The 26,450-nt window shown below is 39.9% G+C and overlaps 2 protein-coding genes across 23 annotated transcripts in view; one reads left to right on the top strand and one right to left on the bottom strand.

Annotated features, from left to right (window-relative positions):
- The window catches only part of LMBR1 (limb development membrane protein 1), a 208,915-nt gene extending 189,739 nt beyond the window's left edge, over positions 1-19,176 (top strand). For 7 of the 11 annotated variants that reach the window (XM_054493928.2, XM_054493922.2, XM_054493920.2 and 4 more), the window contains 2 exons: positions 11,948-12,109; positions 15,998-19,176. In XM_054493928.2, coding sequence (XP_054349903.1) covers positions 11,948-12,109; positions 15,998-16,083 — 248 coding nt within the window. In that variant the 3' untranslated portion in view covers positions 16,084-19,176. Of the gene's footprint in view, positions 1-9,696; positions 9,794-11,947; positions 12,110-15,997 lie in introns of those variants that run through there. The other 4 variants (XM_054493923.2, XM_054493930.2, XM_054493924.2 and 1 more) reach the window with 2 other exon arrangements.
- Positions 19,177-22,855: 3,679 nt separating this feature from the next.
- Positions 22,856-26,450, bottom strand: part of RNF32 (ring finger protein 32) — a 37,717-nt gene continuing 34,122 nt past the window's right edge. For all 12 annotated transcript variants that reach the window (XM_054494897.2, XM_063668047.1, XM_054494900.2 and 9 more), the window contains 2 exons: positions 24,322-24,489; positions 22,856-23,627 (listed from right to left, as the gene is read on the bottom strand). In XM_054494897.2, coding sequence (XP_054350872.1) covers positions 23,391-23,627; positions 24,322-24,489 — 405 coding nt within the window. In that variant the 3' untranslated portion in view covers positions 22,856-23,390. The remainder of the gene's footprint in view (positions 23,628-24,321; positions 24,490-26,450) is intronic.

The raw sequence follows: 26,450 nt of genomic DNA, 5'->3' as shown, positions 1-26,450 counted from the left end.
TTCTTAATCCAGTCTATAGTTGTTGGACATTTGGGTTGGTTCGAAGTCTTTGCTATTGTGAATAGTGCCGCAATAAACATACGTGTGCATGTGTCTTTATAGCAGCATGATTTATAATCCTTTGGGTATATACCCAGTAATGGGATGACTGGGTCAAATGGTATTTCTAGGTCTAGATCCCTGAGGAATTGCCACACTGACTTCCACAACGGTTGACAGTCCCACCAACTGTGTAAAAGTGTTCCTATTTCTCCACATCCTCTCCAGCACCTGTTGTTTCCTGACTTTTTAATGATCGCCATTCTAACTGGTGTGAGATGGTATCTCATTGTGGTTTTGATTTGCATTTCTCTGATGGCCAGTGATGATGAGCATTTTTTCATGTGTTTTTTGGCTGCACAAATGTCTTTTGAGAAATGTCTGTTCATATCCTTCGCCCACTTTTTGATGGGGTTGTTTGTTTTTTTCTTGTAAATTTGTTTGAGTTCATTGTAGATTCTGGATATTAGCCCTTTGTCAGATGAGTATGTTGCAAAAATTTTCTCCCATTCTGTAGGTTGCCTGCTTACTCTGATGGTGGTTTCTTTTGCTGTGCAGAAGCTCTTGAGTTTAATTAGATCCCATTTGTCAATTTTGGCTTTTGTTGCCATTGCTTTTGGTGTTTTAGACATGAAGTCCTTGCCCATGCCTATGTCCTGAATGGTATTGCCTAGGTTTTCTTCTAGGGTTTTTGTGGTTTTAGGTCTAACATTTAAGTCTTTAATCCATCTTGAATTAATTTTTGTATAAGGTGTAAGGAAGGGATCCAGTTTCAGCTTTCTACATATGGCTAGCCAGTTTTCCCAGCACCATTTATTAAATAGGGAATCCTTTCCCCATTTCTTGTTTTTGTCAGGTTTGTCAAAGATCAGATAGTTGTAGATATGCGGCATTATTTCTGAGGGCTCTCTTCTGTTCCATTGGTCTATGTCTCTGTTTTGGTACCAGTACCATGCTGTTTTGGTTACTGTAGCCTTGTTCTTGTTATGTTTTAGCAAAGAGAGTGGTGGCATTTTGCCCCTGCCCTAGAGATTTGTGGAACTTTCAACTTCAGAGAGATGATTTAGGGTATCTGGGGTGAGAAATTTCTAAGCAGCAAAGCATTCAAGAGGTGACTTGAGTGCTGTTTAGTTTTAAAACATTAAACATTTAAACATAAAACATTTAAAACATTAAGGCATTCAGTTTTAAAAGGGAAACAGCATAAAAGTTTGGAAAATTCGCAGCGTGACAATGGAATAGAAAAGAAGATTCCATTTTCTAAGGAGAAATTCAAGCCAGCTGCAGAAGTTTGCATAAGTAATGAGGAGCTGAATGTTAATCACCAAGATAATAGGGAAAGTGTCTCCAGGGCATGTCAGAAACCTTTATGGCAGCCCCTCCCATCACAGGCTGGGAGGTTTAGAAGGAAAAAGTGGTTTCATGGGGCTGGACCCAGGGTCCCTCTGCTGTATGCAGTCTAGGGACTTGGTGCCCTGCGTCCCAGCTGCTCCAGCCGTGACTAAAGGGCCAGGGTACAGCGCGGGCTGTTGCTTCAGAGGGTGGAAGCCCCAAGCTTTGGCAGCTTCCATGTGGTGTTGAGCCTGTGGTGCCCGGAAGTCAAGAATTGAGGTTTGGGAACCTCTGCCTAGATTTCAGAAGATGTATGGAAACACCTGGGTGCCCAGGCAGAAGTTTGCTGCAAAGGCAGGGCTCTCACGGAGAACCTCTGCTAGGGCAGTGTGGAATGAAAATGTGGGGTCAGAGGCCCCACACGGAGTCCCTACTGGGGCACTGCCTAGTGGAGCTGTGAGAAGAGGGCCACCATCTTCCAGACCCCAGAATGGTAGATCCGCTGACAGCTTGCACTGTGTGCCTGGAAAAGCCAATACCAGCCTGTGAAAGCAGCTGGGAGGGAGGCTGTACCCTGCAAAGCCATAGGGGTGGAGCTGCCCAAGACCGTGGGAACCCACCTCTTGCATCACCATGACCTGGATGCGAGACATGGAGTCAAAGGAGATCATTTTGGAGCTTTAAGATTTGACTGCCCTGCTGGATTTTGGACTTGTTTGTGGCCTGTAGCATCTTAGTCTTGGCCAATTTCTCCTGTTTGGAATGGCTGTATTTACCCAATGCCTGTATCCCTGTTGCGGGAAGTCAGGGACCCCAAATGGAGGGACTGGCTGGAGCTGCCGCAGAGGAACATAAATTGTGAAGATTTCATTTTAATATAGACATTTGTCGGTTCCCAAATAATACTTTTATAATTTCTTAGTCCTGTCTTTAATCTCTTAATCCTGTTAATCTTCATAAGCAGAGGATGTATGTCACCTTAGGACCACTGTGATAATTGTGTTAACTGTACAAATTGATTGTAAAACGTGTGTTTGAACAATATGAAATCAGTGCACCTTGAAGAAGAATAGAATAACAGTGATTTTTAGGGAACAAGGGAAGACAACCATAAGGTCTGACTGCCTGCGGGGTCGGGCAGAAAGAGCCATAATTTTCTTCTTGCAGAGAGTCTATAAATGGACATGCAAATAGGGAAGATATCGCTAAATTCTTTTCCTAGAAAGGAATCTTAATATTAATACCTTGGGAAAGGAATGCATTCCTGGGGGGAGGTCTATAAACGGCCACTCTGGGAATGTCTGTCTTACGCGGTTGAGATAAGGACTGAGATATGCTATGGTCTCCTGCAGTACCCTCAGGCTTACTGGGGTGGGGAAAAACTCCGCCCTGGTAAATTTATGGTCAGACCGGTTCTCTGCTCTCGAACCCTGTTTTCTGTTGTTTAAGATGTTTATCAAGACAATACGTGCACCGCTGAACAGACCCTTATCAGTGGTTCTTCTTTTTCCCTTTGTCCTGTTCCCTCAGAAGCATATGATCTTTGTTAGATCCTTATTAGTAGTTCTGCTTTTTGCCCTTTGAAGCATGTGATCTTTGTACCTACTCCCTGTTCTTACACCCCCTCCCCTTTTGAAACCCTTAATAAAAACTTGCTGGTTTTGAGGCTCAGGTGGGCATCACGGTCCTACTGATATGTGATGTCACCCCTGGCGGCACAGCTATAAAATTCCTCTCTTTGTACTGTCTCTCTCTATTTCTCAGCTGGCCTACACTTATGGAAAATAGAAAGAACCTACATTGAAATATTGGCAGCGGGGTCCCCCAATATATCCGCATTGTATCTAGGAAGTAACTAACTTGCTTTTGATTTTGCAGGCTCATAGGCAGAAGGTACTTGCCTTGTCTCAGATGAGACTTTGGACTGTGGACTTTTGAGTTAATGCTGAAATGAGTTAAGACTTTGGGAGACTGTTGGGAAGGCATGATTGGTTTTGAAATGAGAGGACATGAGATTTGTGAGGGGCCAGGGGCAGAATAATATGGTTTGGTTGTGTCCCCACCCAAATTTCATCTTGAATTCTCACATGCTGTGGGAGGGATTCAGTGGGAGGTAATTTAATCATGGGGGCAGGTCTTTCCCATGCTGTTGTTGTGATAGTGAATAAGTCTCACAAGATCTGATGGTTTTAAAAAGGGGAGCTTCCCAGCACAAGCTTCCATTCTGTCTTGCTGCCACTATGTGAGAAGTGCCTTTTGCCCTCTGCCATGACTGTGAGGCCTTCCTAGCCATATGGAACTGTGATTCCATTAAACCTGTTTTTCTTCCCAGTCTCGGGTATGTCTTCATCAGCATCATGAAAATGGACCAATACACTTGTATATTTTCTTTGGCAAAATGTCTATTAAGATCTTTTCTTAATTTTAAGGATTGGATTTATTTTCTTGTTATTTAACTTTGAGGGCTGTTCACATATTCCTGGTTAAAGTTCTTTATCAAAACATACGACTTGTAAATATTTCTTCCATTTAGTTACCTGTCTTTTCGTTCTCCTAACAATATCTTTGAACAAGCAGACATCCTTAATTTTGATGAAGTCAAATTTATTAAATTTTCTTTTATGGATTGTGCTTTTGATGTCATAATCTACTAAATCTTTCTCTAACCCAGGATCACAAAGACTGTCCTCTATGTTTTCTTCTAGAAGTTTTATACATTTAGTTTCTGTGCTTTGGCCTATGACTCACTTTGAGTTAATTTTTGAATATAGTATGACATATAGATTGAAGGGGTTTTTTTCCATACTGGTTGCCAGTTATTCCAGCACCATTGCTTGAAAAGTTTATTCATTTTCCACTGCATTACCTTTGGATTTTCATTGAAAATCAATTGTCCACATATGTGTGAATGTGATTCTGTTTCTGTGCTCTCTCTCTTTTTTTTTTTTTTTCCATCAGGGTGTTTTTTTTTCTTTACATCAGTACTACACTGTCTGGATTACAATAGATTGATTATAAAACTTGACATCAGGTAGTAGAAGTTCTTTAGCTTTTTAAAAAATTGTTTTGTGTGTGTGAGATATGGTTTGGATCTATGTCCTCACCCAGATCTCATGTTCAGTTGTGATTCCCAGTGTTGGAGGTGGGGTCTGGTGGGAGGTGACTGGATTTTGGGGGAAGTTTCTCATGGTTTAACACCATCCCCCTTGGTGCTGCTGTCATGGCAATAGTGAGTTATTGTGAGACCTGGTTGTCTAAAAGTGGCTGGTGCCTCCACAGCCCTTTGCTACTGCACCGGCCATGTAAGATGTGCCTGTTTCCCCTTCACTTTCCCCCATGATTGAGAGTTTCCTTAGACCTTCCCAGAAACTGAGCAGGTGCCAGTATCATGCTTCCTCTACAGCCCATGGAATCATGAGCCAATTAAACCTGTTTTCTTTATAAATTACCCAGTCTGAAGTATTTCTTTATAGCAGTGTGAGAACAGACTAATACCGTTTGTTTGTTTTGGAGACAAAGTCTTGTTCTGTCACCCAGGCTGGAGTGTAGTGGTATGATTTTGAGTCATTGTGGCCACAACCTCGTGATGTCAAGCAATCCTCCTGCCTAAGCCTCCTAAGAAGTTAGGACGACAGGCATTCACCACCATGGCCATCTAATTTTTAAATTTTGTGTAGTCTTTGGCTCTTGCTGTGTTGCCCAAGCTGATCTCAAACTCCTGCTTCAAGTGATTTTCTTGTTTCAGCCTCCCAAAGGGCTGGGATTACTGGCATGAGCCACCACATCTGCTAGGATTTTGACTGGGATTGTATTGAATCTATAAAACATGTTGGAAAGGATTAACATCTTTACAATACTGAGTCTTTTACAAGTCTTTTAATTTCTCTTGTTTGTAGTTTTGTTCAGGTCTTCTTTAGTGAACTTTGTTAGTGTCTTTTAAGGAATTTGTTTATTTCATCTAAGTTGTCGAGTTTATTATAACATTCTTTTTGATGCTATTGCAAGTAGAATTATTTTGTTAATTTCCTTTTTGGATAGTCCATTCTTAGTGTATAGAAATTCCACTGATTTTTTATGTTGATTTTGTAACCTGTAATTTTAGTGAATTCATTTATTCTAAAAGTTTTGTTTGATGGAGCCCTTAAGATTTTCTACCTGTATGATCATTTCAACTGCATATGTAGATAATTATACTTTTTCTCTGCCTATTTGGATGGATTTTTAAAGTTTTTCTAACTTGATTGCTCTGGCTAGGACTTCCAGTACTATGTTGAATAGCAGTGGCAAGAGTGGGCATCCTTGCCTTCTTCCAGATCTTAGAAGCTTTCAGTTTCTTCCCATTGATTATAATGTTAGCTGTGGGTTTCTAAAAATATCTATTGTCTTGGCCAGGTGCAGTGGCTCATGCATGTAATCCCAGCACTTTGGGAGGTCGAGGTGGGTGGATAGCTTGAGTCCAGGAGTTCGAGACCGGCCTGGGCAACCAAATCAGACCCTGTCTCTGCAAAAAATACAAAAATTAGCCTGGCATGGTGGCATGCGCCTATAGTCCCAACTACCTGGGAGGCTGAGGTGGGAAGGATCATTTGCCGGGAGGCTGAGGCTCTGCACTCTAGCCTGGGTGACAGAGTGAGATTCTGTCTCTTAAAAAAAAAAGTCTCTATTATGGTGAGATAAATTCCTTCTTTACCTGTTTTGTTGAGAGTTTTTATGATGAAAGTATATTGAATTTTGTCAGTTGCTCTTTCCTACATCTACTGAGCTAATCATGTGGTTTTGTCTTTCATGCTGCTAGTGTGGTATATCACATTGATTGACCTTCATATACTGAACCATACTTGCATCCCAGCAATAAATTGGCCCCATTTGGCTAGGGCGTACGTTCCTATTAATGTGTCGTTGAGTTAGGTTTGCTAGCTAGCATTGTATTGAGGAGTTTTGCATCTATGTTTACTGGGAATACTGCCCTGTAGTTTTCTTTAATTTGTTGCCTTTTTATTGGCTTTGGAATCAGGGCGATGCTGGCCTTGTAAAATGAGTTTGGAAGTTTACTTTCCTTTTCTGTTTTTGTAACAGTTTATGAAGAGTTCATATTAGTTTTTCTTTGAATTGTCTGGTCGAATTTACCTTTTGAAGCCATCTGGTCCTGGGCTTTTCTTTACTGGAAAGTTTTGATTAGTGATTCAGTCTTCTTGTTCATTAGTTTGCTCAGGTTTTCTATTTCTTCTAAATTTAGTCTGGGCAGATTGTATGTTTCTAGGAATTTATCTGTTTCTTTTGGGTTATCCAATTTGTTGGCATATAATGGTTCATAATAGTTCCTTATGATCTTTTTATTTGTGTCATTTGTTGGAATATCTCTTTTTATTTCTTATTTTAGTTATTTCTGACTTCTCTTTGAGTTAGTCTAGCTAAGGGTTTTGTCACTTTTATCTTTTAAAAAATCCAACTCTTTTGTTGATTTTTCTAATGTTTTTGTATTTTCTAATTCATTTATTTCTGCTTCAGTCTTTATTATTTTCTTTCTTCTGCTAACTTTGGGTTTAGTTTGTTCTTTTCTAATTCCATGTTCTTTGAGTTTATTATACTTCTTTGGTTAATTTTCATCATATATGAAAGATTTTCAGCCACTATTTTTTCAAATAGTGTTTTTTCTTCTCTTCTCCTTCAGGGACTCTAATCACGAGTACATAAGACATTTCAAATTAATTCATGGTTCATTGATGCTTTTTTCATTCTTTTCTTATTTTGCTCTTTGTTTTGTTTTCCTATTGCTGTGTCTTTAAATTTACTAATCTCTTCTTCTGCAGTGTCTAATCTGCCATTAATCCCATCTAATATAATTTTCCTTTGTAGGTCAATTTCAGTCTATTTTCTTTTATATCTCTACTTAGCAAGTTTTATCTTTTCTCTAGCTTTTGAAATAAGAAATGTAGTTAAAATAACCATTTTAATGTCTTTGCTACTCATTCTGTCACCTCCTTCATTTCTTGATTAGTTGCTCCCCACAAGCATACACTGGTCAGTTGTCTGCCAGGTTCTTCCTTTGTGCAGCCCTCTGGCCACTGTGTCATGCTTATGCTCCAAGCTTCATCTCATGAACTTAGGGAGATGGCTGGAGCTCACCTCAGCTCTTCTCTCTACACTGCAGTCTCTCTTTAGGTGGTAAACTGTGGCAATCATAGGGCCCACCTTGTTTGTTTCTCATCTCTCAGTGATCACTGTCCTTCGTTTCCTGATGTCTAGGGTCTTGAAAACTGTTGTTTCACATACTTTGTTCAGTATTTCAGTTTATAAAGTTGAGAGGGAAAATCTGGCCTCTTTTACTCCATATAGGCTGGAGCCTGAAGTCAATAAGTGTATCTCCAATTGATATAATTTCATGAAAATATGCTTGCACAGTAAGACTGGTCAAAAGGTAAAGTCAGCTGGGCACAGTGGCTCACGCCTGTAATCCCAGCACTTTGGGAGGTCCAGGAGGGCAGATCACCTGAGGTCAGGAGTTCGAGACCAGCCTGGCCAACATGGTGAAACCCCATCTCTACTAAAAATACAAAAATTAGCCGAGCGTGGTGGTGGGCGCCTGTATTCCCAACTACTTGGGAGGCTGAGGCAGGAAAATCGCTTGAACCCAGGAGGGCTTGGTTGCAGTGAACTGAGATCGTGCCACTGCACTCCAGCCTGGGCGACAAGTACAAAACTCCATCTCAAAAAAAAAAAAAAGTAAAGCCTTTGCTTCGATAGCATCATCTTTCATTCCACCCCAGAAGTGGAGCCTCTGTTTCGTTTTATGATGACTTTGTTTTTGAATGAATAAAACAATTGGCAATGAGCCAATTTAAATTATTCCTGTTTTAAAATGATTGTAGATTTCATTATTTCATACTCTTTGTCACTTTTTTTTCCCCAACACTGTCTTAGCTAATATTTCAAAAATCTGGTTTAGAGGAAGAGATTTGAAAACATAGTATAATAATCTAACCTTTGAGTTCAGAAGGAAAAAAGTATGTTAATCCTAATATATCAGCAAAGAACATTTAATCTATAAGTTTTTTTTTTTAAATAACAAGATGTACGTGTTCTTTCTGGTAATCTTACATTAAAACCATGGATATTTATGTCAGCCATTTGTGTAAATGCCAACATATATAATTTATTGATAAAGTCACATTAATGATCCCTTTATGTGTCAAGCTTTATAAACTCTCTCTTAACTACTTTTTGCTGCTTTAGGAAGATGAATAGGCTTGCTAAAAGTAGAAGTTTACTCAGGTGGGCTAAAGAACATAAATTCTATTGACTCATATTGCAGGTAGAGAAACCAGCCCTTTCTTAAATGAGATTTTATTCTGATGTTAGTTCTTTTATAGGTATGAATAGAAAAAGATCATTATTCAAGGAATTGTGCATAAAATATTTTCAGTTGAATTCTAGTGGGGGGAGTTGATGTGCAGTTTGTCATGAAGAATTTTTTTTATTGACAGATAATCTAGATAATGTGACCTTATGCTTAGCCACTGCTTAACTTACTAAGCTTCTTGCCTGGTGTGTATTTTACTTAATCTTTTAATAAAATTAACTTCCAAATGGGCATAAGCATTTAGATACTTGACTAAGGGAGTTAAACAACATTTGATAATTAGATCTTTCTAATAGTAGTATTTTAAAATATTTTAAAATGTGCTTGCTTTTAAAATACTTTTACCTTTTTACAGAAATAGAGGTTTAAAACTCTTTTACGTTTGTCAAATAATTGCTATTAAAGTTTAGTCTGAGTATTGCCATTTTTTCTGAATTGTTGCTGCTTTTAATTTTAAAAGTACATTTTATAATCTAATTATTGCCATGCCAGAAACCTCTCAGGCAGAATTTTAGAGAAGTTCATTTTTAAGGTTTCTTGTGGTCCAGTCTTTATAGAAAATTTTCAGAATTGAAGAACTGTGTGTGTGGTCAGAGTGATCTGTTAGTCAATCTATCAGATTTTTAAAAATATTAAATTCAACACAATGATGTCTTGGAACTAGTTTTTATGAGGTAATATTTGTCTAGTTCTTCAGTGCACTATAGCAACAGGCTCCTGGGTTTCTGTTGATGAAGTCAACCTGAAATAGCCTGGAAACCAAAACATCTGATGATAGAGACTGTTCTTTGCCTAGATGTTCTGTATTAAGTCTTGACCCTGAGTCTCAAGATACCAAGTTGAGTCCACTAAGAAGTTCTAGTGAAAGCACTTTCCCGTTTTGCAAAACATACCTTCCATTCTTACCGTGATGATGCATTCAGCTTCCTGACTTCTCATTATATGGTATTGCTGTCACAACATAGGACACAGGCCATGTCCAGGGGTGGTTGGATTACCTACCACAGAGCATATACCAGTGGTTTCCAAAGTGGAGTTTGTGCATTTCCATGCATTCATAAAGTAAGTCATTGGACTGTGTGAAGAAACTATTAGAACTTGTATTTATATTTATTGTTATGATTTTTAAAGTCTTTGTTTTGTCTGTATATGTCATTGAATATTATATATGTAGCTTATAAATAATTAAATACACATATATGGGGTATAGATGCTCAAATTTTGTTCTTACTGATGGTAGTATATGATCAAAAAAATTTCAAGAGCAGGTAAGACTCGTATAGAGCATCTGGGCAAGGGTTTGATTCTGGGATCTCCCGTTTCCTCTGTCAGTGAGCTTCGTGCTGTGTAAAATTTGGGTGTCTGTGTCTGTGGGTTTTTCTTGTGAGAAGATTCATAGCTCTCACCATATTCTCAAAGGAGTCTTTGGCCCTAATGATAACATTACTTATCTGGGATCTCTGGGCTGAAGCCACTGAAGCTTGTTTTGGTAGGACTATATCTTGTTTAAAGATCACTTCCTAGGCTAAATGAAATGGTACTTTATTTGAAAAATAAAACTTATAGTTAGATATGTATTCTTTTAACAAAGTAAAGTTTTATTAATATGAATAGCTGAGAAACTGTAGCCAAGATTGTTGTCATCATCTCATAACCATGTGTGACATATGCTGTGTACTCTTCTGGTGTCTACATTTTAACCTTTTTAAAAAAGCTATTTTACTGTGTGTTTTCATTAATTATCTACCTTTAAAAAATATTTTGGTATATTATTGTCTTTCAATTTCAAACACATTTGTCCTGGGTAGAAGTGGCTACAGAAGGCTACTTTTGAGATCTCCTGTTTTTATGACAATGTTTATATTTGGTTTTTCTGTTGTCTCTCTAAGCTGCTTTTGTTGAGGCTATCTCTAGTAGATTATGCCATTGCATTGGAGTGAGGATGAGAGTTCAGCTCAAAGGTCAACTGATAATGTAAAATTGAGTATAGTCAAAGTTATTCTTGAGATCACCCATAAAAATCCTTAAATCACCCTTAAAATATGAGGTACATAATTTTATTTATACAATTTTATAGACGATTGTTATTATTTATTCTAATTCTTTGTAGATTAAATTTTATATGGCCCCCAAATAGCTCTATCCTTTTCTCCTTGAAGAATGTTGACATTCCCATTATCTGTCACTTGACTGACACCTGAATGATGTGATTGATTTATCTATCAGTGGTGAGAAAAATCCTACCATTCATGTATTTTTTCCAATAAATACTGGACCTGGCCATGTGCTCATTTAATAGAATGACTATTTAAACTATTTTTAAGTAAAAATACTTTTACAAATGTGTATAGGTTAATTTAAGTAACTTCAATGCATGTATTATATCATCCTACTGTATTTCCTGCTTTGCCTTTTTACCCTACAAGCCTATAAGCATTAAACTCAGATTAACAATTTTTAATGGAAGGAAATTATCTTATTTATTCATTTATATAATACATATTAAGTGTGTATAAGACATTATTCTGGGCACTGGGATTATAGGGGTGAAACAAAGTTCCTGTTCTTATAGAACCTACATTCTAGTGGGGAAAACAGGCAATAAGTAAGCCAAAAAGAAAAAAAAAATTAGTGTATGTGTGCTGTGAAGAGTCATAATTAGTATAGAAGGCCATGGAAGGTTCTGCTGTTTTAAGTAGGGGAGTCAGAGGTTTCCTCTCTGAGGAGATTAGCATTTGCCCAGAGACCCGACTAAAGAGAGGGGACGGGCAGTTCCTCCAGAGGGCAGCAGCAGAGGAGGCATAAGGATGTTCTCAGGCATCTTTTTCATCGTGACTCTTGCTTCCTGTGATCAGTTACAACCATCCTGTCTCAGTAGAGCATGCAGTCAGCCATCCTCCCCATGTAAGCAGCACAAGAGCTTGATTTTTAACGTCAGCATGAGTTCCGTCGAATGTCGAGGGGCGTTCGTTCTGACCTCATTACTCATCACTTGCAGGTGACTGTGGCGTGTGTGTGAAGTAGGTTAGGGCTGGCTTGAGGCTGCCCCACTAGATAATAGTTACATATTTTAAACTAGGGTTTATTCGTTAGAGCATCTCACCTAACAGAAGTGAGAAAGTCCATAGAATTCGATCTAACTTGTACTTTACTTGTAGCACACTAAATATGTCTTAACCTGATTTCATTAAGGGCTATTTTATTTATTTTTAACAGGAATCACTAGATTTGACCTACTTGGCGACTTTGGAAGGTTTAATTGGCTGGGAAATTTCTATATTGTATTATCCTACAATTTGCTTTTTGCTATTGTGACAACATTGTGTCTGGTCCGAAAATTCACCTCTGCAGTTCGAGAAGAACTTTTCAAGGCCCTAGGTAATCCTGAGGTTTATGGGTATTTTTTCCTCTTTCTACTAAATAATAATTTTGACATTTGAGTTAATATTACATCTTCAGCTATTTAGTTTCCCAAATTTGTAAAACCTTAGAGGTCAAATTATTGATCCACTACTTTGTGCAAAATTACTTCATTAAGCCTTAGCTTCCTTATCTGTAATAGAGTGATAGTATCATCTTCCTTTTAGGGTTGTTGTGAAGATCAGCTGAAATAATTCTTGTGAGATCCTTAGCATAGTGCCTGGCGCATCCTAAGAACTCAGTAAATACGAGCCCCTTTATTATGGCGATGGTGGTCACGGTGGTGGATGATATGGTGTTAAAAGCTTATTTCTTGGTAATAATACCTTTTAGTTAAAGCTTTTTTGAGGCTTGGATTTTGCAAGTATTAGGCCAACCCATAAGTCTCTTCATTAAGCCAGAGAATTCAAGATGAAAAGATGAAATTGAATTCAAGAATTCAAGATGAAAACGTTAGCATTCTTGGCATTGATATAATAGAGGAGAGGGGATTTACTATTATGTATTCCAAGAGTCACATGTATTGTAATGATGTTAGAAACTGGTAGGTTTAGCTAAAGGGTACAAACGTAACCTATGAATGTATTTTTATGCTTATTTCCACATTAGTGCTAAACATATTTCAAGTTTTATACTTTAAAAATACCAGGACGAAGTGAATTATCTTGGTTTGGGGTGGGAGGGGGTTGTAATTTTATGACAGAAGAAGGGAAAGGCAGTGACTTCTTGTAGGAAATTTTTAAAAATCCTGACATTAGCTCATTTACCTGAGTTGACATGATTTGAATGCGTGTGACTCCATATTGGGGCTTTCAGCTATTGTAAAAGGCCACATATTGATGCATTCATTAAGGTCCAGTTTTCAGATAACTTAAACGATATGAGCAGCAATAAAGCTCCCATCACCAGGCCTTTCCAACCTTGATGTTTGAGAGGGTGACCTCTGGGAGGCACAAAAGATTTCAGATGAGCCGTCCATATGTATTTTACTTTGAATATGCCCTGGGAGGGGATGACTCATCAAATTATTGGCCTGACAGGAAAAAGCCACAGCTCATTTCAGCTGACATACCAGATAATTTATACCTTTTAATGCTTAGGGTTAATAAAGCTGGCCCAACTGGAAGTGGGAATCAAACAGTCCTTTTTATCAGATGTCTAGCATTCAAACTTAATTTTTAAGCCTGTTATAATATCAGCAAGATTAGTTAGCCATGGTTTCAGATAAATTTCCACTTTCCATTCGCTAAATGAGATGGTTGCAAATGAACTGCTGTAAGTTTAGCTTTTGAATTAGGTATTCTGGACATCATTTTGCTAAGAAAGCCTTTATTAAAGTAATACAACAGAACCTGATAGAAAAGGCCTTATACGCATGTCAGTTCCTTGACCATGAGAGAGAGTAGAATTAGCAAGAGTTGTATAAAACTACCTAATAGATACATTTACTTTTCTTCCCAAGTGTTTTTCAGTATTCTTTGAGGTGCGCTAAGGGGCAATTTATACATAGAAAAAGAGTCTTATTAAGTATATGTAATGTTTGAATGATCTGAGATCTTAACAAGGATTTCGCTGAGACTTGTAATTTGATTGTAAAGTAGCTATCCCCTTTCTTTCTTTTTTTTGTAGAGATTTTTTTCCCCTCTGCTACTCTGCCCATTGATAATAATAGTATCCATCTCAGAGAATATCTAGCACATAGTAAACACTAGAAATTTAGCTGTGGTGATGGTGGTAAAGGACGGGATTGTTTCTGGAGTTGTCTGCAGAAGACACACATCAGAACGTTTCAGAATGCATAACCTACGTGACAGCCAAGTTTTAGGTGTGAACTCAGATAATCGATCCTAAAAGGGTGCCTTCATTTCAGCTCAGTCAGTGGGTACCGCAGTGATCCTCTGTCTTCACTCAGTCCCTTTTCTAACAAGCTTTATTTTAGCACACTTCCTCAACTCCAACAGCTGTGGGTTCCTATTGTCATTCCTGAGACCTGACCATTTTTTGCGCTGGATTGATTTCCTTTTTTCCTTCCCATTCAAACAGAGAGAGGCAGTTTTACCTTTTCTTTCATTAAGATATGCAGGTGACAGAAAGATTAAAATTTGGAGTGCTATATTAGTTTATGAGTGCTGTAAAACTGCCTAATAGGTCAGTTACCATGTGAAATTTTAGGGAGAAAAATCTTTTCCAAGTAAGTTGTTGAGATGCCAGAAAGGTCTGAGCTTCATGAAAAGTGTTTTCTCAACATCTGCCCTATAGAAGTGCTGCTGTGTATGGTCATAGGCCACGTCATGATCATTTGGTCAGTAACAGACCACTTGCCTATATGACAGTGGCTACAGAAGATGATAATGGGGCTGAACAACTTCTGTCACCAGTGATGTGGTAGCTGTTGTAATGTCCTGGCACAATGTATCACCTTTTCTAGGTTTATATATTTTTAGATGCACAAATATTTACCATTGTGCCACAGTTGCCTACAGTATTCAGTACAGTAACATGCTGTCTGGTTTGTAACTTAGGAGCAACAGGCCGTACCCTACAGCCTAGGTATGGCATGGGCTGTGCCCTCTGGGTGTGTGTAGACATACTGTATGATGGTATCACAGCAACAGAGTCGCTTGACAGCGCATTTCTCAGAATGTATTCCTGTTGTTCAGCAACACCTGACTGTGTTCCTGTATGTCATTGCGTTTCATTTTTATTAAAGTGCTTGAAGCTCCAGTGCCACAGAAGCTCTTACATTTTCTTCTGCCCTTTCTCCCTGTGAGAGGGCAATGTTGGTCTGTGTATCAGGTATATTATGTAAATAATTGTTATATGATACAGAGAGAAATAAATGTAACTTTAAAAGATAGTGATAGTTTTTTATTCTGTGAAATACCTTTGGGTAGTGAGATATTATTTATGTTCAGATTATTCTTTTGTCATTTCTTTTTTGGTAATGTTTTCCATTCTTTTCTTTTTAATTACATATTAGTATTTTGCTGTGGCTTTCCCTACATTTTCCTGCATGTGTGTAAGGGGCAATTTATTTTACTTTATTTAAAATTTTTTTGAGACAGGTTCTCATCTGTCACCCAGGCTGGAGTGCAGTGGTGTGATCACATCTCACTGCAGTCACAACCTGCTGAGCTCAAGCTATTCTCCCACCTCAGCCTCCCGAAGTGCTGGGATTATAGGCATGAGCCACTGCAACCAGCTAATTTTTGTGTTTTTCATGAAGATGGGGTTTCACAGTGTTGCTCAGGCCTGTCTCAAACCCCTCAGCTCAAACGATCCTTCCACCTCGGCCCCTGAAGTGCTGGGATGACAGGCGTGAGCCACCATGCCCAGCCTGTGTGTGTGTATTTTAAAATGCAAGTGGGAACCTATCTGTCTCGGGTTAGGTTCCCTGAGAAGCAACTTTAGATGGGAATCTGCTTGCCAGGAAGAGGTTTATTAGCCAGGTTGGGGAAACGGAAGAGGAAAGGGCTGTGCAGAGAGAGGAATTGTGCCGTGATGCAGTCACACTAGAAGCCTCCGCTGGCCCTCGGGGATGTTGTGACTTCGATGGCCCTTCAGAGCTCCACGGAACTGAGAAGAAGGGGACAGGCTGTTAGGACCCTCACGTGCTATCCTGGAAGGGGCAGGACTTCCGCCCTGCAGCTGTCTTCAGCTTAGGCCATCCCCAAAGGGAGGTTGCCAGTAGGGAGAAGAAATCTTTCATTCCTCAAGGGGATCTGGCCAGCACCTCACAGCTTCCCAAATAACACTTAGCTTTGTAAATCTCTTCTCCCTACCCTAACCCTTTCCCAGCCACTCAGCAATATATCATTTCTCACCATTTTCTTAATTTTTTTGCAGGGCTTCATAAACTTCACTTACCAAATACTTCAAGGGATTCAGAAACAGCCAAGCCTTCTGTAAATGGGCATCAGAAAGCACTGTGAGACACACAGACAGCGTCTTTTGCCACCAAGAGACCCGAGAACTCCAGACTCACGACATTCCTGTCCCATGTAGAAGCATTTGCATTTCAACCTTGGCTCCTCTTCAGAACCTAGACCTACCAGTGCCATTTTTTTTTTCATGATCTGCGAAGAACTTGGCTATGGCTGATCTTTTTTAAATTTAACTTTCTGATAGACCCTGTAGTTTCCAGTTAAAATTGTTTTCACCTGATATGAAAATGTTAGAAAAGGCAAACTCTGGGACTTTTAAAGATTTACTTAAATCCCATTATGTACTTTATTCAGAATGTAGAAGCCGACCTGAAAGGCATCCTTGGTACTAAGTGAAGCTTCTTCAGAAAATGCATTTTTCAAATGCCATGGGAACTGCTTGTAGATATTATTTTTGCAGTGTGTGTTGGAGCTGTAATGGTTGCAATTATGTTTCTTATTTCCTTAAAAGCAAAAAGCGTAGTTTCTGATTTATGTTATAGAATGATACTGATTAGACCTTGAGCCAAGGGGAAAATACTAAATTCTTTTAAACCTTAGAGAGCCACAGGAATTACCTTCTGTTGTACAGTCTAATAAGCTGTGGCAGGAAGTATCATGTAATCACAGTTTAATGAGTTTATCTGTATAATTCAGTATTCCCTCTGATAACATAGTTGCCAGTGTTTAATACACTTGTAACTTGGATTTTTGCCTTATAGGCTATATGTATACTCAGTTTTTTAAAGCATTGTTTTCAGAGATCACTTAATTCCTCATGCTTCTGTAATGCGTATAAAAACTATAAATGCCGAGTGGTAGAAACTCCTCTTTCCTCATAGCCCTCAGGCTTTGGTTACTTTTACATATGCCATTTGAAGCCTCCAGCTTTTACCAGTTTAACATCCAGAGTTCACAGCATCAGCATTCATGGTGTAAGAACAGTTTTGCAGTATAACACCATCTGATAATCATTCAGTTATTAAATTGTAAATAATTATTAGGATGGTTTCTTGGCTTTAAGTCTACTGAATAAAAGCTATGAAATGGCACTCTGCTAACCAACCACTAGGATAGAATACGGAAATCTGTGCATGTGAAAATAGGAGATGGGCCCATTTGCGCACAATTCGTAGTTACGCAATCTACTATATAAATATTTCACATGCACTATGTGTATGAGAATAGATTGTTCAGACAAAAGTAAAACTTTTTTTCAAATTGCTACATTTAAAAGTTTTCTGGAAGAAATTTATGGAACACAGGCTGTGTCTATTTGACATCAGAAATTTCCACTTTAAACGAAAATAATAAGAAACTTTAATATGTATATTTACAACCTTCGTTGAGTACGCTTCCCCCGTATTTATACGTCTGCGTTTCCTTCCGAGCTTCACATCTTTCTAAAATGCAACTTGGTTTTAAAATAAAAGAACGTTCATTTTGTGATTCTAAACAACCTTCAGTAAATACCACCAGTATAGGACTGGTGAATTTCTCAGCATAAAATCGACATACCTAAAAAGTTAATAAAATTCAGCTCTTTTCCAATTTCATTGTTATGCCTATTGAAGTATTAATTGCAAGGTTTGATTTTTAGTGAAGCTTGGAGTCCGTACTTTGAGCAGACCAAGTCAAGGGAAGAACAGAAAGAAACTCAGGAGTAGAGTAATATCACTTTTCACTTAACACCACTTTCAGGGCACATCCAAAGAGTTCCTAGATACTTGTAAAATGTCTGAAAATTTTTAAGTAAAATATTAAACTTTTCAATGTTTAGCTCAACTTTTTGTTCATTTGGAAGTTTCTCTCCGTCTGAGGACTTAAGCCAATTTTGGATTTGTAAGCCCTGAGTACAATACACTTCCTGGAGGCATCCTCACTGCTGTTGAAGCTGAGGCTGTGCATGGGGTGGAAGGACGGCTTCGAACCTGGGACTCAGATGCACTGAGAACAAATAGATTGTTACAGCCTTGGGCTGCTGCATAATCACAGTTCCTCGAGGCTCCTCCTGAGCACATGCCCAGGCATCTGCCTCTGGAGAGACTGACTCCAAATTTAGGTGCTTCCATTGGACCTAGGTTGGAGGCTGCTTTATATGACGAACTCCAGAAATGGATGCCAGAATACGGAGGCCAAACGTTCTGAGTCCTGGTAAGGACATTCACTCTGGGGATCTTCATTTTACTGCAGTTCCTGTGCGCCAGTGAAAGAGAGGAGATAGACCCTGGAAGGCAGAGCTGCAAATGCTCATCATGAGGTCAATTCTGGAGCTACAATTTTGTTTCTGACTGGATGGGGATGCACCGGTGACTGTCAAATCAAACAGTCCTTTTATTCTCTCTCCTTTAGTATTGATTTTAAAGGGCATTAGGCACTATGGTTCCAGAGTTTCTTGGGGAAACTTTGCAGATTCTTATTAATTGGTTCTGCAATACTTAAATAAATTATTTTACAATTATAAGTTTTCAGATTATAACATTTGTATTAATTTTTGCTGATTTTCCAAGATACTTCTTAGATTTACTATTTACGTAGCTTTATGTACATTCTCTGTAAAAATAGACCTCTAAGTATTGAGACTTTATATGAAAATTGTACACACATATACACTAAAGTTAGCTCCTTAAATTGCTGCACTAAGGTGCTGGTTAGTAGAGACGGACAGAGCCGCTTGCGTTTTGCGCTCAGATGCATTGAAGGCGCACGTGTACCTGCTCTCAGCGGCAGTGCGGCCTCCCCATCTGCTGGGTGCCCATGGCCCTCCCTGCAGCCTCAGTGATGACCTCGTCTGCCAGGGACACAGGTTTTCATCATTTACAGGCTCTTATGTGCTTGTTTTGTTGGTAGCACGTTATTTGATGCAGAAAGGCAGAATTCTTACAAGTTTTTTTTTTAAATGTGAACATAGATGCAGCACCGACTTTTTAAACTTGAAAAAACTGGTATAATGTTAACTTTTAAAAATAACATTTGGACACACTAGTAATTGATTTTTGTTTACAGATTGTTTCGTTTACAAATTGTTAGTCTTTGTTTCTATGAGATACTTTTAGTGTGACTTTTAAAATGTCTTAGAAATTAAAGTTGTACAAAAAGTGATTTCATATTTGGGTTTATAAGCATTTATATGTGGGGTTTATTCTTTTGTTTTTTCCATCTTAAATACCATCATGGCTAAAACTTAAGGGTATTTATAGGCTAATTCCATTTCAGTTTTATAGAGGGCAGTAATTATTCTGATGAATGTTGAATTAGGAAATGGATATTTTATTTCTCTGTTGTGCAGTTATTGGTAGATCAATTTCTTATAACCCAAAATGTAGCATCAATAATTGATAGCATGTATTTTATTTAATTATTTGAATTATTTAGACTTGATTTCTCTAATTTTTTCCATAAAAGGACTGAACAGCACCTACTTACGGTCTGGGCAGCTTAACCCAGAGTTCTTGGAAGAATAAATGCTGTTAGCATCTGGTTAATTTACTGGCAGACAGAAGCCTACTTATCAGTGGCTTTCAGCTTTTTGACCACAGTAAGAAGTAACCCATTACACACACACACACACACACACACACACACTCGCTCTCTGTCTTTCTCTCAGATACATATAAGCAAAAATTTAACAAGACAGTACCCGTTTTTCCTAAGTGTGCATGCTGGCATCTTCTTCTGTTTTATTACTTTTAAAAATATTAGACACAGACATTAAGTTATTTTGTGGCCTCCTAATAGATGGCAGACTTCAGTTTGAAAAGCATCCCTTTGGAATGTGGTTTGAAAGAAGAAATAATACAAAGACCTTTTTGGAGTATTTTTTTCTTTTTGGTTTTTGAATATTGTTTAGGTAAAAATTATTGCTGCAAATACCACTGAAGCAAAAGTACTGTGTATGCAAATTACTTGTTGCACTGTAGAAAATGTAATTAATATCAGTAGAAGTTCCTAAAACTCACAAATATATACAAAATTTCAAAACTTGGTGATTGATCCATATGTCTTGAAGGAATATTAGGCAATAAACTTACCTTTTCAAGAGAAGTTATTTAACTTCCAATTCTGTGTTCTTTAATTAGGAAAAAATTTTTTCAAGGTTAACTATGATCAAATAGGAATTTCAGACAAAACCTCCTTATTCTTGGATATGAATTTGGTGTTCTGCTGTTACTTCTAAAGGTGCTACAGAAGTCAAGTTCATGAGCCTGGATTATGAACAGCAGGGTGGCCCAGATGTGAGTGGTTGTGGAGGACTAGAGTGATGTAGAAGAATCTGTCGTGTCTGAGTGTGAGGAGGTGGAGAGTCACGTGTGGGCTATGATAGGTCTGAGAACTGAAGTTTTATCAGTTACTAAAACCCTTTTGTGGCTGTTGTAATGTCTTCTCCTTTCCTTTGAAAAGCTGTTACTGAATGAACGATGCCGCTTACAAACAATAACACTTCAGAACCAAGTACATTTGATACTGCTGTAGCTATTTATATTGATTCTGCAACTTTTCTTTTACAGCATCTTGAAGTCATCCACAGTTGTTCTGTATGGACTCCACAGTAGAGTCAGAGAACTAAGTGACAAGTGGAGCATCGTCCTCCTCCTGCTCCCTTCCTCCTCGCCACCTCTCTGGCCTAGCTATCCTTCAGTCTGAAGAGTGATTCACTTTTTCTTTTCTTTTTAGTCTTTACTGTGGAATCTCATCAAAGACTTGGAAGCAGGGGTGGTGAGAGGGGCCTCGGGTGTGGTGTGGAGGATCGAGTGCTCTGTCGTCCCACAGTCACCCCCAGGACCACCTTGCGAAGCCGAAAATACACACCTGCATTTTACCGACAAGGAACGCCACTCAGAAAGCCGCAGACATTTGCCTGGGGTCACGCTCACAGTGGGCAGGTGAACTGGATGTAAATACAGGCCAGTACAACCGCAGTCTTTTTTCTTTGTTTTAGGTTTTCAGTTTCTTTTTCATTCATGTACCTTACAGTTCTGTTATCTGGTTGATAAAGATTCATGACAGGTATCCTCATTCTAGATTATAACCTTTATTCTTATCAAATGCCTCCAGTCCCACAATTCGCTAAGAATTCTCTTTCTGGACTTGAGAATGATTTAATGATTCCCCCCCGCCCGTGGAATGGTAGGCTCCTAATTAAGTGGATTTAAAGGCAAAAAGGGATGTGTGAGAAGGCACAAGAAGTGGCTTTATCTTGCAAGGTGACTATCAGACAAGTGGGTTCCAACCTGTTAAAATAAGGGCGGAACGGCCGCATCCCGTAGGGACGGCTGTAGCTGATCAGGAAGACACAATGAGGGCAGCAGACAGGGCTCTCTCTGTCCACCGAGTCCTCCCATGAACTCATGTTTCCGAAGGGCCCACTCTTTCTTGGTCAGTGTCCAAATTTTCATAGAAGAGATCTGATGAGGCTGTGGAGTAATTGTATAAAAGCTTGCACTGTTTTCCTGACTTGACCTGACAATGTGGCGTTATCTTCAAATTGTCCAGAGAAGTAGCTGCTTCATTCAGGTCCTTTTTATCGTTCTGTGGTTGCAACTTGGTCTCCCAAGCCTTCGATGGGCGTGCCATGCTTTTCAGTAAGAAAATTACCTGATTTTCTGTTAACTGTCACAGGCTGCCCTGGACCATTCCTCAGAACTCATGGGATTTTCACGACCCTCATCCTCAGTGAAGTTAGATGACCATTCCTGCCTTTCATCCCACCGATTTTCCTAAGTATCTGTTGCCTGCAACTAACACTAGTTCCTGTGTCACTAAAGTACTGCGCTTGGTTGCAAAGAATAGAAATGGACTCTGCCAACGTAGGCACGAAAGGTTTACGGGGTGTATGGCATGGCTCACAGATGTGATGAGAAAGCCCCGGAAGAAGTGTTGGGCACAGCCCTAGGCACAACCTTTCCTGGGCTCTTCCCATCACTGAATGATCCATGTATCTTCGGGACTCTCCGTCTAGATCCAAAGTTTGGGGCGGCGGAATCGGACTGCTCTGGCCTTTGACATGTGCCTGTGCTTTGCCTGTCACACTATGGGGAGAGAGATGTCAGCTTACAGAAAATTGAGGTTCTGTGATTCAGTTTCCCTCTGCTCTCTTAGAATAAAAGTGCTTACTCATTGTTTAAAGCATTCTCCAAATTAGTCTTCAAATTTTTTGATAGTATACATCATTAAAAAATGAGCATACCCCAATATATGCATATTTATTCATAAATGATACATACATATGTAGCTATATAATGTGTACATCACAAAACACAGGAGAGTATTTTTTCTAAGGGATGAGATAAAAATAAATAGAAATTTTGGCATTTCTTCTCACACTAGATGCTGGGTTATTCTGAGCCCGTGCCATGTGCACACACACTTGGCCTCTTCCTCTTAGGCCCACACCCTGCCCTTTCCTTGCCCCTTGTAGTTACCTGTAGCTGGAGTGATGAGTGCCACTTCCAAGCATGGCCTGGAACAATGTCCTCCTCCCCCTCCACCAGCAGTGAGAGGATTCACTGGGGACTCTGGGGCAAAGCAGACTGTGTCACAAGACAAAAGGAGCCAGGGTCACACATGGTAGACCCTCACCCTGCCTCACCCATGGCTGACATGGGTTGGACACCTCAGAAATCATGTGTCTTCAGCGAGCCACTGAGATTTGGGGCTTTATCTGTTACTCGGCTAGGGGTAACCTAACCGATGAGACTGTAACTGGTTACTGTAAATAACCAAGCTCCCAGTAATAGTAAACCAGTGACAAAAACAATTCTTATCCATAAAGGTTCACGTGTTTTTTTAATGTATGAACTAAAAGTCTTTATTGCTCTAAGACATTAAAATTTGCATTTTTTTGATGTTGAATACCACTGAATATTTTATTTTTATATTTTATTACACAGAAATACAGCAATTATTACAAAACGAATATTAGGAATGGCAAAGGCTTTAGGACAAAGTATTAGCGGAAAACATTTGGAACTTACTTAAGTAGTGTTTTACATTTGGAACTCACTTTAAGGAGTGTCGGTCAGACACTAGCTGTATCTTAACCTCAATTTTTAGAAGTAAGTAAGCTCTCATTTTTTGCTATTCATATTTCAAGTGATTAAACTTATGAATTTGAAATTTACTTTTTAGAGACAAAAGATTAAAATTAGGTGGGCTGTCAGCTTTTAAAATATACTAAGACCTCCTACAACTACCAATAGCTTATTTCCCTGGGAAACAGATTACATTGTAGTACTTAACCCAGAACTCATGCAGTTCATCCAAAATGATGGTAAACTTTTTTCCTCAGAATTACCTAACTTTCCTTGACTATGAATTCAACATTCAAGAATCTTCTTCTGGTAGCAGGAGCGGCAGAGAGGACAGGCATGGAAAGGAGGCCTGTCTCCCACGGAGAACTCCTCTAGTGCAAGCAGACACGCATGGTGGAACACGTGTGAGCAGGACAGGAGGGCCATCTCTCGGGAACGCCGGCCCGCGCCCACGCGTTGACCGCCAGCAGGGGAGAGAGGGGCCAGGCAGATGGAGCACTCGTGGGTCTCCCGGCGCAGAGCCTGCAGCACACAGGACAGGAAGAGGCCACGCGGGTTAGTTTCATCACAGCAGAAAGTTACTTAAACTGAAATGAGAACCATGTGCCCTGAGACGTGGGTCTTCTAAACATGCAGAAGTTTCATTCTGTGTTAAAATCACATGAATTTTATATATATATACTCTTACTCCTGGGAACTGTGGAAAGGGTTAGTAACCCACCTGTGATAAGCAATTTTAAAACAAAAATACTTTCTAAAATGCTGACCATTAATATTTCCTTTTAATTAAGCAATCGAGGACTGTTTTTCAAAATACTTGACTAACTGCTAAACTTTTCCAAACTTCCTAATTTTATGGTTTTTAAAGTTTTCCCCGCCTTAACTTCAGTCATCTCAAGGTCGTTTTCAGGCTGGAACTTTCAGGAAACCTTCTGGGAAGGCGATCTGTTCCTGTCGTTGTCCTCACGGTTCACAAAATGGCATCATCCAACAGGAACTTCCAGAATTTCAAACTGAAGGGACCTTTGCCGTCACCCTAAAGCCCATGATGAAAGTCCTACCACAGGTGCAGGGGCAGCTAGGGCAGCGGTTACCCCGGGCCTGACACTCCTAGGCTCCCCAAAGTGGGTCCTCGACCTCCCCCCACATGCCACTCCCCACAGCCTCTGCAGCTGCAGCTGAGTCTGCTGGTTGCCAGGCCGCCAGCCAAGCCTACCTGCACTTGGATTTTCTCCCATTCCTCTTCTGTGATTTCATGGCCACATTTTTCTTCCAACTGCTGAAGAACACTTCGATTTATGGCCAAGCACTGATCGATTTCTGCAAAGAGCTCTTCAATGTTGGTGTTGTATGAGCACAGGATGCGGTGGCTGATTTCTGTGAACTGAGGAGGACAGAGGGAGGGACAAGCTCACACCCGAGCTCGGTGGAGGTTGCAGGGAAGCGCTCTCGAGCCTGACCACCTATTTTGGTAACCTTCCTCGTCTCTGTCTTCCAATAATACTTTTTAGGGAAATAGATATATGTCTATTTTACTTAACTATAAATCCAGATAATCTATCTGGACAGATTACCACAAGAACCCCTATCTGATGGAGTTCAGAATACACTACCCCAAAATACGGCACCTTGGCATACTGAATATTTTAAGGAAAAAACGTTCCTTCCCAAAGGAGTTTGGGAAATGACAGCTGCAGGAGGGACCGTCTGACCTCTCCCCACCCCCAAAGTGGGTCATAGGACCCTCCTGTGAGAGGCACCCTCGTCTCCAAAGATGGAGGGAGCCGGGAGGAGACAGCACACAGGCCTTGCCGTGGTTCCCACCAACCACCCTCAGCTCACTCCCCTTGTCCTATCACGCTTCCCCACGACTCCGTGTCCTCATCCAACCTAGCATAGAAAGCGCTCAGGCGTTACTGTCTCTTCAGGTCTCCGCTGTCTCTTCAGGTCTCCGCTGTCTCTTCGGGTCTCCGCTGTCTCTTCGGGTCTCCACTGCCTTAGGAAGGCTTCCATATCACATGGGACTTACTAAGTAAATCCATGTAATTTTCTCGTTAAGCTTAACTTACAGGGCTCCAGCTGAAGAATTTAGGAGGGTAGGGGAAAAGGGTATATTGTTTCCCTCCCCTGCTGTTTTCTTGGTTGTGAGCTTTGACCATTAGCAGGAACACATTTGAAATTAAAAGTTGAGAGAAAAATTCAAATTTCACAGGATCAGCTCTGTCCCATGGAAACATACTGTGAGCTATGTATGTAATTTTAAAATTTCTGGCAGTCACATTAAGTTTTTTAAAAGGCAAAATTAATTTTAGTATTGTATCTGACCCACCATATCCAAAATATTATCACTTCAACATTTATTAATTGAATACAGTACTTTTTTTTTGGTATTTTTGTTTGGTTTGGTGGAGACAGCATCTCGCTCTGTCACCCAAACTGGAGTGCTTGGGGCCATCAATGCTCACTCAGCCTCGGCCTCCCGGGCTCAAGCCATCCTACACTATAAAGGTCTGAGTCATTACAGAGCGGCCACCGGTGTCATCTGAGGCACCGGGAGGTAGCTCATTCAGGGCCACACCAGCAGCTCCTTTTTAGGATGTGTGAAGATGAGTGTAAAGCAAAGGAGAATAAGGTGTGTAAAAGGTTGTGCCAATGGTGACTGTCAGCCACGCTTCCTGCCCTCTTGCTTGTCCTTTCAAGTGCAGAGCTGTGGCTCACCCAGAGATGACATCTCCCATTCCCTCATGCCCAGGTGGGGCCACGTGAAGTAATTCTTCCAGATGGACGTGGCTCGTGTCTCTTCTGGGTGTTCTCCAGGCCCAGGGGGCGGCAGATAAAGGACAGAGGGAGACAGTTTCCGAGCCCCACAGGCTGGCATGTTGCCTGCAAGCCAGGATACCTGAACTGTCCTATGAGACCGAAGCTCCGGCTTTTAGTCACTGAAATTCCGGGGGTTATTTGTCCAGCAGTTAGAAGTGCCCTGATTCAGCAGTTACATCTGCTTCATGGAATCGGGCCTGAAGCACAAAGAAGGATGAAATGAACAAGGCCTGTGGAGATCTCACACATTTAGATATGTGATGGGGAAAATGCATTTTGGATGGTCCATGACTGTCCAGGTTTCAAATACTCTAGTCTACTGGAGACCTCATGTTCGTTTTTTCTTTTTTTTAATTAATGTGGAGCAACCTGGCAGAATGTAGTGTGTATTTAAATCACCAGACTTCTGAAGGTGCCTTTGGGGACATGGAGTTCTCTTCCAATTCTCTCCCTTCTGCGAAAAGATCGTGAGACAGCGCAGGGTCGAGTGCTGTGGAGACTATGAGCTGCCTTTGTCCCTGGGAT

The sequence above is a fragment of the Pongo pygmaeus genome, chromosome 6 (assembly GCF_028885625.2).
Source record: "Pongo pygmaeus isolate AG05252 chromosome 6, NHGRI_mPonPyg2-v2.0_pri, whole genome shotgun sequence".
In the NCBI taxonomy this organism is placed as follows: domain Eukaryota; kingdom Metazoa; phylum Chordata; class Mammalia; order Primates; family Hominidae; genus Pongo; species Pongo pygmaeus.
Note: the sequence above shows the minus strand (reverse complement) of the source record. Positions and strands in the feature narration are given on the sequence as shown.